This window comes from Anguilla anguilla, chromosome 18 (assembly GCF_013347855.1).
Source record: "Anguilla anguilla isolate fAngAng1 chromosome 18, fAngAng1.pri, whole genome shotgun sequence".
Classification (NCBI taxonomy): Eukaryota; Metazoa; Chordata; class Actinopteri; order Anguilliformes; family Anguillidae; genus Anguilla; species Anguilla anguilla.
The window spans coordinates 15,202,862-15,217,637 of NC_049218.1; the positions used below are offsets into that span (position 1 = coordinate 15,202,862).

General features: G+C 50.6%; 1 protein-coding gene across 1 annotated transcript in view; it reads left to right on the forward strand.

The window, feature by feature from the left end:
* LOC118217551 (lysosomal-trafficking regulator-like) overlaps positions 1–14,776 on the forward strand; it is a 32,480-nt gene that overhangs the window by 14,804 nt on the left and 2,900 nt on the right. The window contains exons 21-51 of the mRNA XM_035399406.1: positions 86–214; positions 346–997; positions 2,104–2,284; positions 2,498–2,667; positions 2,838–3,068; positions 3,329–3,495; positions 3,707–3,859; positions 4,995–5,156; positions 5,681–5,872; positions 6,022–6,194; positions 6,582–6,791; positions 7,084–7,260; positions 7,388–7,464; positions 7,554–7,742; positions 7,848–7,993; positions 8,156–8,249; positions 8,351–8,412; positions 8,606–8,661; positions 8,757–8,909; positions 9,108–9,352; positions 9,821–9,887; positions 10,138–10,294; positions 10,763–10,903; positions 11,369–11,586; positions 11,875–12,105; positions 12,440–12,629; positions 12,771–12,907; positions 13,270–13,368; positions 13,512–13,651; positions 14,002–14,099; positions 14,405–14,561. Coding sequence (XP_035255297.1) covers positions 86–214; positions 346–997; positions 2,104–2,284; positions 2,498–2,667; positions 2,838–3,068; positions 3,329–3,495; positions 3,707–3,859; positions 4,995–5,156; positions 5,681–5,872; positions 6,022–6,194; positions 6,582–6,791; positions 7,084–7,260; positions 7,388–7,464; positions 7,554–7,742; positions 7,848–7,993; positions 8,156–8,249; positions 8,351–8,412; positions 8,606–8,661; positions 8,757–8,909; positions 9,108–9,352; positions 9,821–9,887; positions 10,138–10,294; positions 10,763–10,903; positions 11,369–11,586; positions 11,875–12,105; positions 12,440–12,629; positions 12,771–12,907; positions 13,270–13,368; positions 13,512–13,651; positions 14,002–14,099; positions 14,405–14,561 — 5,254 coding nt within the window. The remainder of the gene's footprint in view (positions 1–85; positions 215–345; positions 998–2,103; positions 2,285–2,497; positions 2,668–2,837; positions 3,069–3,328; positions 3,496–3,706; positions 3,860–4,994; positions 5,157–5,680; positions 5,873–6,021; positions 6,195–6,581; positions 6,792–7,083; positions 7,261–7,387; positions 7,465–7,553; positions 7,743–7,847; positions 7,994–8,155; positions 8,250–8,350; positions 8,413–8,605; positions 8,662–8,756; positions 8,910–9,107; positions 9,353–9,820; positions 9,888–10,137; positions 10,295–10,762; positions 10,904–11,368; positions 11,587–11,874; positions 12,106–12,439; positions 12,630–12,770; positions 12,908–13,269; positions 13,369–13,511; positions 13,652–14,001; positions 14,100–14,404; positions 14,562–14,776) is intronic.

Consider the following 14,776-nt stretch of genomic DNA (forward strand, 5'->3'; position numbering starts at 1 on the left):
TGTTCTGTGTGTGTGTATGTGCATACTACGGGCAGTGTACTCTGAATGTGGTAGTAAACAGTGTGTGTGCTGTTCTATGCCACAGATGGCAGTCTGCACCAGGAGAAGGTGCAGTCCATAGTGTCTCTGAGGCGTTACAGCAGTGGGGAGAATTCTGCCAGCAGCTCTGTGTTCTCCTCCTCTCCCATCAGCTTCACTGCAGCACACTCCCAAGGTACAGCACTGTACTGCCCGTCCTCTCCCGTAACTGTGCTAAATACCCTCCAGTGTGTGTGTGTGTGTGTGTGTGTGTATGTGTTTGTGATTGTAGTAAAATCTCCACATTTTTCTCCCTTTACGGAACAGATCCAACTCCGCCACCCTCTCCAGAACAGGATGATGGGGGTCAGTCTCTGCCCCCCACCAATGAACCTCTCTCAGCCCCTTCCTCCCCATCTCTGTCCCCCCACCTGTCCCATGAGGACAGTGACGGAGGTCCCTTTGGAGCTCACCAGAGCAGTACGGAGACCGTGAGGCGGGACGGCGCCGAGCAGCTTATGAGCAGCTCCGACTCGGTCAGCACCGTCTGTGACCTACGGCCAGAGAGGGGCGGGATGGACACTCCCCCCGTTAGTGTGGAGGAGGAGCCAGAGGACGGGGACGCAGCAGACCATTTTGACTCGGGCAGCGTAGAGGCACCACTTGTTCCAGAGAACCTGCAGCATCTCCAGTCTCCCCAGAAGAGGGAGAGTGCCTTCGCTAGCCTGGGCCTGGCTTTTCCTGCCCAAAATGGCTCTCTGCCAATCACCCACAGGAGCAGCCTGGTTTTCCCCGCCCACTACAGTGCTCTGCCAATCACCCGAAGGAGCAGCCTCGCTTTCCCCGCCCACAACAGCGCTCTGCCAATCACCCGCAGGAGCAGCCTGGCTGACAGCAGGACGCTGCCCAGGAACTGGGAGAGCTACGCCGACACGCCCGGCTGCGGGACTGCTCACAGCACGACCGGCTCCACTGACAGGTATGGCTCCCTCTGCAGGTTAGGGATGGGCGGTATTTCGTGATGATAATTTCCTAATATTTTTTTAGCACTGTAACAATCAATGCCACCATGTGGTGTGCTGCCTTTCTATGTGTCTTTGAGTTTTAATTATACCTGATGTGGTAGTAAACATTGAAGCTTCAGAGCTGTTGGATGGTTCTTTCGGTCAAGGCACCATACTGGTGCATGGATGAGCTTCACCTCCTCGGGTCTAATCCAGGCTGTGTCAGTAGCTCTATAGGACAACATGCAATCTGCAACTGTGTCACCCAGAGTATGGAAGGATTCAATCAGTTAGAGGTTCGCATTTCATTGCTATCTAGTGATCCCTGTTGATCAGTTGGGTACCTGCGGACTGCATGCTGAGGTCTTCCCCCGACTTCACTTTGTCCAATCTTAGCTGTCGTTGGCAAAGAAGCAGCTGGTGATGCCACATTTTTCAGAGGAGTACGAAACTGTGATTGCAAACAGTTGGCCTTTTTTTCTGATTGGGGTGGGGAATTGGATATACATGTTTTTATATTTAAAAAAATAAATTAAAAAAAACAGTCAAACTTTTGAGGCGACATGAAATGCTTCCGGGGATATACCACCACTGATAGCCAGCAGCAAAGTCATGCAATGTCCATGTGATCATTGCATGTGTTTTTTTTTAATTACGTGGAAGCTGCAAGGCCTTATCAACTGCTTGTTAGCTGTCTTATCAACACTCATTCAATATCAGTGGTGATGTTTTTTTTCCCCCAGAAGCATTTCACAAGGCTTCTGAAGTTTGGATGTTTACTACCGCATCAGGCATGATTAAAGACATAAAGATGAAAGAAAGCAGATATATGGCATGGCGGTGAGGATTGATATTATGCTTAAAAAACATTTGATGATTGTCAGTATGGTTTATGGCCCAGCCCTACTGCAAGCCACTCCTAACACTGCAGGATGTTTAAAATGCTCTTTGCCTCTGCGACTGTGATTCAGGCAGGAAATGGAGTTTGTCCCTTTGAGGAGTGTAATTTCACTGTGACCACCTGCTCCTGCCTTCTGAGTGAGTTGTGCATGGCCTGACTCTGCGTGCTGTGCGGGCTCAGGTCCGATGTGGAGGGCTGCCTGCTTCTGATGTGCTGCGGCCTGTATGAGCTCCTGAGGGGGACGCTGCTGCTGCTGCCTGACTGCATGCTGGACCAGGTGATGGACAACCTCATCCAGCCCCAAGCGCTCATCGTCCTGATCAACCACTCATCGCCTCTCATCCAGCTGGGCGTCATGAAGGTTCCTCCTCTCATCCCTCTCTCCTCTCTTCCCCGCACTGTTGCTCTCCTCTCATCCCTCTCCCCTCTCCTTCCCTCCTCTCTTCCCTGCTCTGTTGCTCTCCTCTCATCCCTCTCTTCTCTCCTTCCCTCCTCTCTTCCCCACTCTGTTGCTCTCCTCTCATCCCACTCTCCTCTGTCAGGCTCTCATCTGCCTTTTTCTGTCCGTCTCTAGTTGCTTGATGCTTACTTCATTCGGGCCACTAAGGAGCAGAAGGAGAAGTTTCTGAAGAAGCAGGGTTTCTCTCTGCTGGCCAACCAGCTGTACCAGCAGCCGGGCTCGCAGGAGCTCCTAGAGTTCTCCCTGGAGATGCTGCTCGGCCGCCCCGTGGGGCTGGAGGACGAGTGAGTGTGGGGCAGGGTAACAAACTGTCACATGACCAAACGCTTGCGTTTCTTACCTCGACTTACTGTATCTTCATGTTTGTTTATGTACGTGTGTGTGTGTGTGTTTGTGTGTTTGTGGTGTGCTCGTATGTGTGTGTGTGTTTGTATGTATGTATGTGCGCATGCAGGCTAGATCTAGAGGATGCAGACAGCATGGACCCGTTCAGGAGGCGCTGTGTCATCCCAGTGCTGGGGCTGATAGAGAACTCCCTGTACGAGAGCTCGCTGGTGCACAACGCCCTGTACGTCCTGCGGCAGCTGCTCAACACCTGCCCCAAACTGGGGGACGTCCTGCTGGACCACGGCCTGCTGCACACGCTCCTCAACACACTGGCCACCCTCAACGGCCTGGAGAACGGGTACAGCAGCATGCAGAGTCCACCTCACATCCTCAGCCTCACACTGAACAACTCAGCTCATGCAATTCTGTCACATCATAACAAAGGATTTTATAATAATGACAATGACATATAAATAAATGTAAAAATTGAATATTGCATCACAAACCAATGTCACTGATCTAGTGGTTTGGGTCCCACCTCTTTTTAGTGGCAATCAAAAGAAAAAATGTTAGAGGAGAAGTGTGTGTGTGTGACAAACGAGGCTCTCCTCTCTGCAGAATCACTCTGAATGAATACAGACTCCTGCTGTGTGACATCCAGCAGCTGTTGGTGGCCGTGACCGTTCACTCCTGCAGCTCCTCGGGGTCTCAGTACTTCCGCATAATGGAGGACCTGATCACACTGCTGGGCTACCTGCACACCAGCAAGGTCCAGCGCACACAGGGTGAGAGGGGGGAGGGGAGGGGGGGCTGTCCATCAGTGCTGCAGCACTGCCATCATTTACTGCCACACACGCACACACACACACATGCATTTTTGCTTGAGGATTGTTGCATCTCAAAATCCTCGCGCACTTTGCAGGGCTGAGCCCCTCTGCTTCAGTGCAGTGGCTGAATGTGTCCTTTTGTCCTCCTGTCCTTTCCGGCTGCTGGCAGAGATGGCCGTGGTTCTGCAGTTCAGAGTCCTGCAGTCTGCCATCGAGTTCATCCGAAGCACAGCCAATCAGAACCCTAAGGATGTGAGCAGTTCTGGAGACCCGCCCCCCTCTCCACGCCGTGCCCTTCAGCAGAAACGCAGGAGTATAGCTGGTGAGCCGCCATCGCCGCCACTGGGATCCAAGCACCCTCTTCACCGCTGCTCAGACACCCTAAGAAACGTTAAAGAGGTCAAACTGCTGGTCCTGAGCCGAACTTTGCTTCCCTCTGAGATGGGTCAGATGACAGAAGTTTACATTTCTTGCACAATGTGGAATCGGGTCATTTTTTGCTGAGCACCAATGCAAATTCAACGGCCCCAAAAAATGTGACATATTGAGTTTACATTACATTACATTACAGGCATTTGGCAGATGCTCTTATCCAGAGCGACGTACAACAAAGTGTATAACCATAACCAGGAACAAGTATGACGAAACCCCTAGAGAGAAGTACCGGTCCAAGTGCAGGGAACAACCGCATAGTTCAACTTGGACCCTGAAGGTTAAACTGATTAACACTAAACAACGAGAACGGCAACAACGCAGTCTATGGAAAAAATACAAGCAGTAGTTAAGAGAGTTAATGCACCAAAGTCACCTACGAAACAGCTGCCTAGTTACAACCCTAAGCTTACAGTCATTTACAGGGGGGTAGGGAGGGATGGGGAGAGGTGCAGCCTGAAGAGATGAGTCTTCAGTCGTCGTTTGAAATGGGTCAGTGTCTCAGCTGTTCTGACCTCCACAGGGAGGTCACTCCACCATCGTGGGGCCAGAACAGACAGGAGACGTGTTCTGGAAGTGCAGGTGCGAAGAGGGGGAGGTGCTAGGCGTCCTGAGGTAGCAGAACGGAGGGATCTGGCTGGCATGTAGGGTTTGAATATCTTGTGGAGGTATGCTGGGGCTGATCCCTTGACTGCCTGGTATGCTAGGACCAATGTTTTAAATTTGATGCGAGCTATAACAGGCAGCCAGTGGAGGGTAGTGAGCAGGGGAGTGACGTGGGAGTGTCTGGGGAGGTTGAAGACCAGTCGAGCCGCACCAACTGTTTAAAAAGCAGTAAGGTTGTCCAGGTGTAGCATGGCTTTTCAGCCAAGGAATCTGAGCACCTGACCGTAGTCTTGGGAAGATTCCAACTCTCACCCGTGTCTCTGTCCTTCTATCCCTCCATACCACCCCCTCTGTCTGTGCTTATACCCCCCATACCCTCCCCTGTGTCTGTCATACCCTCCCTCCGGCCCTGGTCCAAGGTTCCATGGCCACGAAAGACTCCCTTTTTCCTCGAATTCCAAGGCAGCACTACTGTTCATATGGACAGATTCCACTGCCACCCCCCTTCAGTTTCCTGTCCCAGGACTCCCCCCTCCCCTCTCCCACAGGGACCACCTCCTACCTGCTTCCCGCTGACGCAGGTGCAGTACCTGAATGTGTGTAGATGTGCTGGTAACAGGACTGATTGTGTAGGGTCAGAAAAGAGCTGTTAACCGTGTTGTGTTCATCATGCTGACATGCTGAACACAAATTTCCTGCTGTAGACCTGAACATATTAAAGTAATGCTTAGAAAAGTGTCTGTTTAATGTTAACCTGTATTAGTGTCAGAATGTAGAACTATAGAGAAACCCCGAAATAATTATGTAAAATTCTGTATTCTAGAGTACAAATTCTGATGCATAGAATCTCTGTTATGTGCAAATGATTAAATGTGATTAAATTAATGTGTGCATGTGGTGTGTGTGTGTGTGCATGCATGTGGTGTGTGTGTGCATGTGGTGTGTGTCTGTGTGTGTGTCTGTGTGTGCATGTGTGTGTGTGTGTGCATGTGGTGTATGTGTGTGTGTGTGTGCGTGTGTGTGCATGTGGTGTCTGTGTGTGTGCTTGTGGTGTGTGTGCGTGTGTGTGTGTGTGTGCATGTGGTGTGTGTGTGTGCGCGCACAGGCCGGCGCCGGTTCTCCATGGTGCAGTCGGACTCCTTGCTGACGCGGGTGCGCTCGATGGCGGGGGATGATCTGACGGAGATGATGCAACGCAGGATGAGCGAGGAGAACCCCGCCCGTGCCAGCGAATCAGAGCTTGTGCAGCGCCTGCAGAGACTGGTGGTGCTAGCAGTCAACCGTCTCATCTACCATGGTACAGTGATCCCCCCACATTATTCATCTACCATGATACAGTGAGCCCCCCACATTTCTCCTCTAACATGATACAGTGAGCCCCCCCCATCCCCGTCCCCCATTCACTCCCCTTTCTGCAGGGGGGTCACAGTGTCCCTTGTTTTTCAGATATCAGCCAGGACTGCTTTGACCTCCTGAATATGACAGAATCCTCTGCGCAGCAGCCTGGCCCAGGAGAGCAGGCCCCGGGGCAGAATGGCCTGGCTCCGCCCCTCACCAGCATTAGAAGCTTCCAGAAGGCCATTCTTAGGCTGATGGTGGAGGGGATGAAGATTAGTCTGGTGAGTATCCTCCGAAACCCATGAAGGTAATCTACAGATAAAAGACATAACAAAGCAGGGGTCCGCAACCCTGGTCCTGAAGAGCCACAGGCACTGGTGGTTTTCGTTATTACTCTGCACTAAATTAATCAATTAGAGCTGATTACAGTTTGATTACAGCTAGCTCAGTTCACCTGGTTACTTGGGTGCTTATTTTAAGGTGAAAACAAAAACCAGCAAAGCATGTGGCTCTCCAGAACCAGTGTTGCAGACCCCTGTGGTAGAGTGACAGTTAATGTATCAACAGAATGTATGAATAGTAGTTGGTACTAAGGGCCATGTGCATGTAAGTGTGTATATGTGTGATGGCAGTAGATGGGCATGTATGTGAACACATGCTTCTCGCAGGGCGTGTCGGGGAGGGGCGGTGCTCCCAGGCAGCAGTGGAGGCGGATGTTGTGGTCCTGCAGGGACACATTTCGGGTGCAGATCGGGCGCCTCCTGGTTCATGCGCTGAGCCCTGCACGGCCACTGCAGAGCAGGAAGGAGGCGCTGGAGCTGGTGTACGAGCCCTGCCACCCCGAAATCCTGCGGGAGAGCCTGAGCCCGGGTCTGGAGGTGAGGGAGGGGAGGGTGCGGCCCTGCGCCAAGTGTGTGTGAGGGAGCAGCTTGTCTGCCTAGAGTTCAGACAGCTGCTACAGCAGAGGTGTGTGAGAAAATATCCTGTTCTCACGGCATGCTGTTTCCATTTCTTTCTGAGCCATCCTGACCACACTGAAATAATTAATCTTCTGCAGTGTGCAAGCTTGCGCAGCTGGGTGTTTATGTGTTTATGTGTTTTGTGGGTGTATTTGCACACGTGTGCGTGTGTGTGCGTGTGTGTGTGTGTGTGTGTGTTTTCGTGTTACAGCACGGGCCAAAGCTAGCTCTGTACCTGTACGAGCTGCTCCATGACCACAAAGGCAAGCTGAGTAAGGAGGAGCAGACAGCTGGGGGGGTCTTCCTGACGTCCCTCAAACTGTGCGGTCACCGCTGCGTCCCGCCCAGCGCCCCCCCAAAACCCGACCTCATCAAGGCCATCAAAGAGGTAACCATGGCGACTCCAACCCAAGCAGGCGGTGGGGTGAAGGCTGGAGGGGGCTTCATTGAGTTAGCTCTAGGGTTTCAGGCCCCTCTCACCACCTCCATGCCCCCCCCCCCCACTTCTCCCACAGGAGCAGCTGAAATACCTGTCTGATGAAAAAATGAGCAAGGCCGCCTGGGAGAAGAAAATGGGAATCACTCAGAAAAGGTGAGAGGTTGTGATTGGCTGGTGGAGTGTGTGGGCGGGGCTAGCGTTGCTCTGCTGTGACTGATGACCACGCCCCTTTCTCTCTCCAGTCTGATGCAGAGGCTGGACAGCAGGTCGAAGGACATCTTCAGGATGGCGGCAGACGTCACGCAGAATGTGTCCCTGCGGCAGGGCTTGGAGCGCAAGAAGGTGATTCAGCACATCCGCCGTCTGTACAAGGGAGACCTGAGTGCCAGCCGATTCTGGAAGGAACAAGTACAGCAACTTACACATGACAGGTGAGCAGGGAGCGCACACCTGTATCTGTTTGTTGCTGAATTTTGTGTACGTGTGTTTCAGAGCTGTATCCGTTTGTTACAGAGTTTTGTGTATGTGTGTTTCAGAGCGGTTTGGTATGACGAGGCCTCATACCCCACGTCCTGGCAGTTGGACCCCACCGAGGGCCCAAACCGGGAGAGGCGGCGCTTACAGAGGTGCCATCTCACCATCCCAAAAAAACACCTGCTGCAGGACCGCTGCAAGGCAAAGGGTATACCCCGCTGTCCGATACGGTTGTAGGAGTGTGTGTGTGTGTGTGTGTGTGTGTACGTGCACGCATGTGTATGCGTATGTATGAGTGCATATGTCTGCACTGGTATTATTACTGGTATTACTACGATTACTGGTATGATTAAATCTTGTCTTTGTATAGACCAAGTCAAGCCTCCACTGTCATACCTGTTTGGGGATAAAACCCGCTTATACTCTTCAACTGTGAAAGACAAAGCCACCAGCGAGCTTATCAGGTAAGACCACATCCGCCTCCCACTCCCTTCATATTGACACACCTGGCAGGGTGCTCTTGAGGAGCAGAGGCGTTTACCTGCTCAATTGAATTCATCCCCAGGTTCACCAGGCGGTGCATTAATGTGGCGCCCTCTAGAGAAACTGCAGGAGAGCTGTTGCTGGGTAAGGCCCCACTTTTTACATTTATACCCATAATCTTCCTACTTCTTTACATCATTCCCATACAGTCACCTTTCTCACCAGATAGGTAACAATATTTCAAAACATGCACAACCTTTTACGCTCACTCAGAGACAAGACCCACTCGCTGTGTTTGTCCTCAGAGACAATGTTCACTCGCTGTGTCTGTCCTTAGGGAAGTCCGGGATGTACTTTGTGGAGGACAGTTCTGCTGAAGCCCATGACACTCAGGTAAAGATGGATTGTCACACATATGTATGCAACAGCAGGGCTGTGTGGAATGCAGATGCAGTTTGGGCCTGAATCTGGGCTGTGTTTCCTACCAGGATCCCCAGGAGGAGATGGAGCCTGCCTCCTTCTCCTGGACCTATGAGGAGATTAAGGAGGTCCATAAGCGCTGGTGGCAGCTGAAGGACAGAGGCGTGGAGATATTTCTGACCAATGGCAGGACCTTTCTACTGGCATTCGACAACACCAAGGCAAGTCTGTACGGCATGTGCAGTGTTTATTTTACACGTGTGTGTAGTACATGCAGTTTTAATTTTACATGTTTGTGTGTATGTGCATATGTGTGTCTGTGTGTGTGTGTGTGTGTGTGTGTGTTTGTGTGTGATACATACAGTGTTTGATTTACACGTGTGTGTGACAGTAGCTGTTTCCATCCTTTCACGGCACAGTTCCGTGACACAGTTTACCAGAATATTCTCTCGTCCAACCTGCCCAACCTGCTGGAGTACGGTAACATCACGGCGCTCACACACCTGTGGAGCAGCGGTCAGATTTCTAACTTTGAGTACCTCACACACCTTAACAAGAACGCCGGCCGCTCCTTCAACGACCTCATGCAGTACCCCGTCTTCCCCTTCATCCTGAGGGACTACACCAGCGACACACTGGACCTAAACGATGCTGCCATCTACAGGTCAGTGTCGCCATCAAACCTGTCAGGCTCTCCTAGGGTCGCATCATCTGACACTATTAGGACAGTTAACACATCTGCACAGTGCAGCTTTGAGTAAAAAAAACTCATGTTCAGAGTGGCAGCTGAGGAACTTCAAGTCCGACCTCATCTATGAATGAAATATGCATGGAGATTCATTTTCATATGTGAAGGCAGGTACTGTGAGTCTGTGTATATAAGGCAGGCAGTGCTGTCTCCATGACTGTGCAGTGAGGCTCATTAGATTAGCACCAGGATGTTGGTTCTGAATGAGACTTAGTTCATTCTAAATTAGGAGGTCTGTATACTAGCATGGTCCTGAGCTGAGTTAATGGACAACAGGACATCTGTTCTGGGTTGGGCCTGGTGCTCTGCGCTAAGCTGCTGTTCTGGGCTGTCCCTGGTGTTCTGAGAGTCTCATGTGTCAGGGTGTGTTGTGTTCTCCGTCAGGAACCTCAGTAAACCAATAGCAGTGCAGACTAAAGAGAAGGAGGACCGATATGTGAGCAACTACAAGGTACATGATGTTCACCCATTCCTTCCTTTCTGTACACAATCAATATCGTTCATCTGCGATGTGGCAGAAGTGCTTATTGGCTGAAGTTTGATTGGTTTCCATATACAGTATCTGAAACGTACACCATGGCTCTTTATACAAATACACATCACATCTGTGTGTGCTTGCATATGTGTGTTTTTTTTTGCATGCATGTGTGTGTATGTATGTGCACTCATGTTGCTATGTCTAATGAGGACCTGTGTTGCAGTACCTGGAGGAGGAGTTTAGGAGGGGGGCTGATGAGAAGGCCTCCATGCCCCCTGTGCAGCCGTATCACTACGGCTCCCACTACTCCAACAGCGGCACCGTGCTGCACTTCCTGCTCAGAATGCCCCCCTTCACCAACATGTTCCTGGTCTACCAAGGTGACCGGATTCCTCCGTACATTGCTGCTCAGACCATGCAGATACTTCAATGATATGATTAACGTAGACAGTAGGCCATCATAAATACATCAGCATTGATCATAAATGCATGCCTGCATAGATGTAATTGATGTTAAGGTTATGATAATGTCAAATTTCATGTGAGACTAGATTTGCTGTGTTCACCAGTGTCTTCTGTGACCTGGTTTTAAAGTGAAATATCCAGTATTGTTTGTTGCTTTTTATGAGTGGCTCAAGTCATTACACATCCTGACTCAAATGTGTGGGATCCCCAAGCCTTAATCTCAACAACTCAATCCCCCTATCCCTAACACCCCTATCCCCCTAAACTCAAAATCTCTATCCCTCTATCCCCAAACCTGACCCATCCCTGGGATGTGGTTCATTGCTGGGGTGAGTTCAGTGTCATTCAAACGCTTTAGCATTTTGTTCTGCATAATTGAACAGACCGCAGCTTTGACATCCCAGACCGTACCTTCCACTCTATGGATACTACATGGCGCCTGTCCTCCTACGAGTCCATGACTGACGTCAAGGAGCTCATCCCGGAATTCTTCTACCTGCCTGAATTCCTGGTCAACAGAGAAGGTACTGCAGGAGCGCAGCAGTGGCCAGTGAGATGGAAAACATCCCATTACAGGGATGGTGTGCCTGAACCTGTTCCTGATACCGGTGCATCATGTTCAGCTAGCAGTTTCTTCCTTTTTTCTTAAATGTGTCTGCTGTGTTTGCGTAGCACATTAAATCATTACCGGTTTATAACAAAAAGATTGGAATCAGTTGTGTTTTTTATTATTACTGGACACAAAATCATTTTAATATTATTTTAATTATTGTCTAAAGTGGCATACTTGCCTGATTGAGTAAGGAGAATAATTTGTTTATTGAATGATCATTAAATACTTGTGATAATACACCCAGGACAATCCTTTGAACTTGCTTGGTTGGGCTGAATTCACAGGAAGAATCAGCCCTCCAGACACTCCGGTCCCAGAACAGAGAAGCTAATGGGCCCATCTGTCTCTCCTCTCTTCATTCCTCCTGTCCCCTCAGGGTTCGACTTTGGCCTGCGGCAGAACGGGGAGCGTGTGGACCATGTCAGCCTGCCCCCCTGGGCCCGGAACGATCCGCGTTTGTTCGTCCTGATCCATCGGCAGGCGCTGGAGTCGGAGCAGGTGTCCCAGACGCTGTGCCACTGGATCGACCTGGTCTTTGGGGTTAAGCAGAAAGGCAAAGCCGCGATTCAGGCCATCAACGTCTTCCACCCCGCGGTGAGAGCCAGCCCACAATGATCTAACGTGACAAAACTTCCACGTCGGGGGTCCGTTTATAGCATGCACACGCAACTGCACTTGAGTGGATCCCACAACAAATTTCAACAGATTTTAATCAGATATCAATCTGGTCAAAGAATTCCACCATCCGGTACAAAAGCTTCTTCAATAGGGAGGATCAGCTAGTACTTTTACATTTAATTAAAATTCCTACATGTGTGTTTGTGCATGCATGTGTGTACATGTGTGTGAATGCGTGTGTGTGTGTCTGGGCATACTCTGCAGACGTATTTTGGGATGGACGTGTCGGCGGTGGAGGACCCGGTGCAGCGGCGGGCCCTGGAGACCATGATAAAGACGTACGGCCAGACGCCACGGCAGCTCTTCAGCAGCACCCACATCAGCCGCTCCGGGCCCCACCTCCTCCCGGAGAGTGAGCTGCCTGCTGCCGTGGGCCTGTTTGTCCAGCGGGCCTTCAGAGAGAGCAAGGAGCCGCCCAGGGAGGTGGTCTGCCAGGTATGAGTGTAATGTGTACAAGACAATGGTTAGCGTGAACTTAGCCTAATATTCATCGTTACAGCTGCATGAATACAATGGGTGTGGGCTACGTCAAAATCGTGGACGCCCAAAAACAAGAAAGATTTCCAAGCTGAATTATCTTAATATAAATGTACTACACTATAAGCATGATATTTGCACCAGGTGTGTGGTTGTCAAAAAGAACAAATGAACATTGGCCTCTATGGAGATGCGCTATCCAGTGACATTACACTGCCTCTGTATGGCTGACTGCAGCTTCGCTGGGTTAAGGAGGGCTGTGATGGTGTGATCTCTCCTCCCCATGCTGCAGAGCCCCCTGCCCTGGATCAAAGGGCTGAAGTGGGGTGACTACGTGGGGTCCCCTTCTGCCCCCGACCCCGTGGTGTGCTTCAGTCAGCCCCACGGAGAACATTTCGGCTCCCTGCTAGCCCTGCCCACCCGGGCAGTCTGCGGCCTGTCCCGCAACTTCTGCCTCATGATGATCTACAGCAAGGAGCAAGGTACCTGCAGTGCCCCGCCCACAGGGTCATGCCTATACCCCTCTCATAGGGCCATGCCTACACACTGCTCACAGGGCCACACCCACAAACCACCCACAGTGACTCGGGCAGAGTGTGGCTCTTACAGTTGTGTGCTTGCAGGTGTGCGGAGCATGCACAGTACGGATATCCAGTGGTCGGCCATCTTGAGCTGGGGCTATGCTGACAACATACTGCGACTCAAGAGCAGGCAGAGTGAGCCGCCAGTCAACTTCATCCAGAGTTCCCACCTGCACCAGGTGTGCCCAGCCCTAACACCCCCCCCCCCCCACGCCCACACACACAGGTGACCCACAAACACACACACACACACACATACAGGCACATGCACATGCACATGCACACATCACACTTACTCTTACAAATGCTGTAAAATGGAGTGATGTGTTTATTTTCTTTTGTTCAGTTTGTCATGAACAAGGTCAGTTTTTGATAACCTAACCACAGTACAGTGTGGCCTCTAGTGCCAACTAGTCTTCTGCAGTACATACAAGGGCATTCCCAAATTCAGCGAGCAGTGTTCAAACCCACATATCTCTCTCTGTCTATTTAACTCAGTCCATCTCTCTCTCTCCTCCCTCCCCTGCTCTCTCGCCCCCAGGTCAGCAGTTGTGCTTGGGTCCCTGACAGCTGCCAACTCTTCACAGGCATTAAGTGTGGAGTGATCATGGCCTACCACTGCGGCTTCACCAACACCATGGTACATTTCCACGGCAACCCTCTCTCCCATTTGACAGTGTACTTCTAGGACACCCCAGGTGTGAAGGGTGTAGTCCCCCACTACCTTGTGGGCATGTGAATGTCTGCGTGTGGAACTGGACGTGTGTGTGGTCTCTCCTGCAGCCCTCAGAGATGGAGGTGGACTCCCAGGTGCACCTGTACGGCCACACAGCTGAGGTGACCCACCTGTTTGTCTGCAAGCCCTACAGTGTGCTCATCAGTGGCAGCCAAGATGGCACCTGCATCCTCTGGGATCTGAACAGGTGTGTGCTCTTCTCTCTTCTGAGAATTCCTTAGCACCACAGTAAGAGCAGGTAATGTTATTCCTCGGTCCAAACAAAAGTCAAAAGTCCACAGGTAAAAACCCCAAGCTCCAGGGGCAGTGTGTCATCTCTCTTCCTGGCACCACAGTACATTCAAAGACTAGAGTTTGGGAACAAACTCTTATGGACGGATGAGTTGAGTACGAACCTCCTTTTCTTACATACTTCAAGTAAATCCGTAACACACGCTTTGGATGAGGATGCAGAAGTGTCAGCTGTAAGAACAGAAGCTGTCACAGGCTTAGTGTCTCACGCCTCATGGTGAGAACCATGTGTTTCCTCAACCCCAGGTTATGTTACATACAGAGCCTCATGGGGCACAAGAATCCTGTCACAGCCGTGTCTGCCAGCGAGACCACAGGTGACATCGCCACTGTATGCGACTCAGGTGAGTTATTTAGTCGAGAGGAAAAAATCAACTGCAAAGCAATTACCAGCTCTGATGTGAATAGTTTATATGTTCACAGGATGGCTGGTCCATTGGCTGAGCACAGGGTCACTCACTTTTTAAAGCAGTTATTTAAAGATTTTAATGAACTGTAACCTGCTTGTTAGTGGAAAAAAATAATGTGGACATGACTGATAAAAAAATCCTTTTGTCTTAATATTGCACACTGAACAATATTAGCCCTCACCCTGCCCCACCCCATGCTTCAGAAGCATTAGCATCTTGCCTGTTCCCTCTTTTACCAGCAGGGGGCGGCAGTGACCTCCGCTTGTGGACGGTGAATGGAGCCCTTATTGAATTGGCTCACTGCAGAGAAACCATCCACTCTCTGGCGTTCTCCAATCAGCCAGAAGGCATGTCCGTCAATGTTATCGCCGGGGGACTGGAGAATGGTGTCGTCAGGTACAGAATACTCTGACTATCCCGGCAGGAAAAGCACATAGTCATCAAACAAGAGGACCATCTCAGGAGATCGATTTCCAAGCACCAATCCACTTACACCCAGTGGCTGGTACTTTAGATTAGATGTGTTAGAAAACTCTCTTAACTTAAACGGTGTGACCTACTGAACCACACAGTTTGGATTAAAACAGAGATCAGTGCCAGTCTGTATTGTA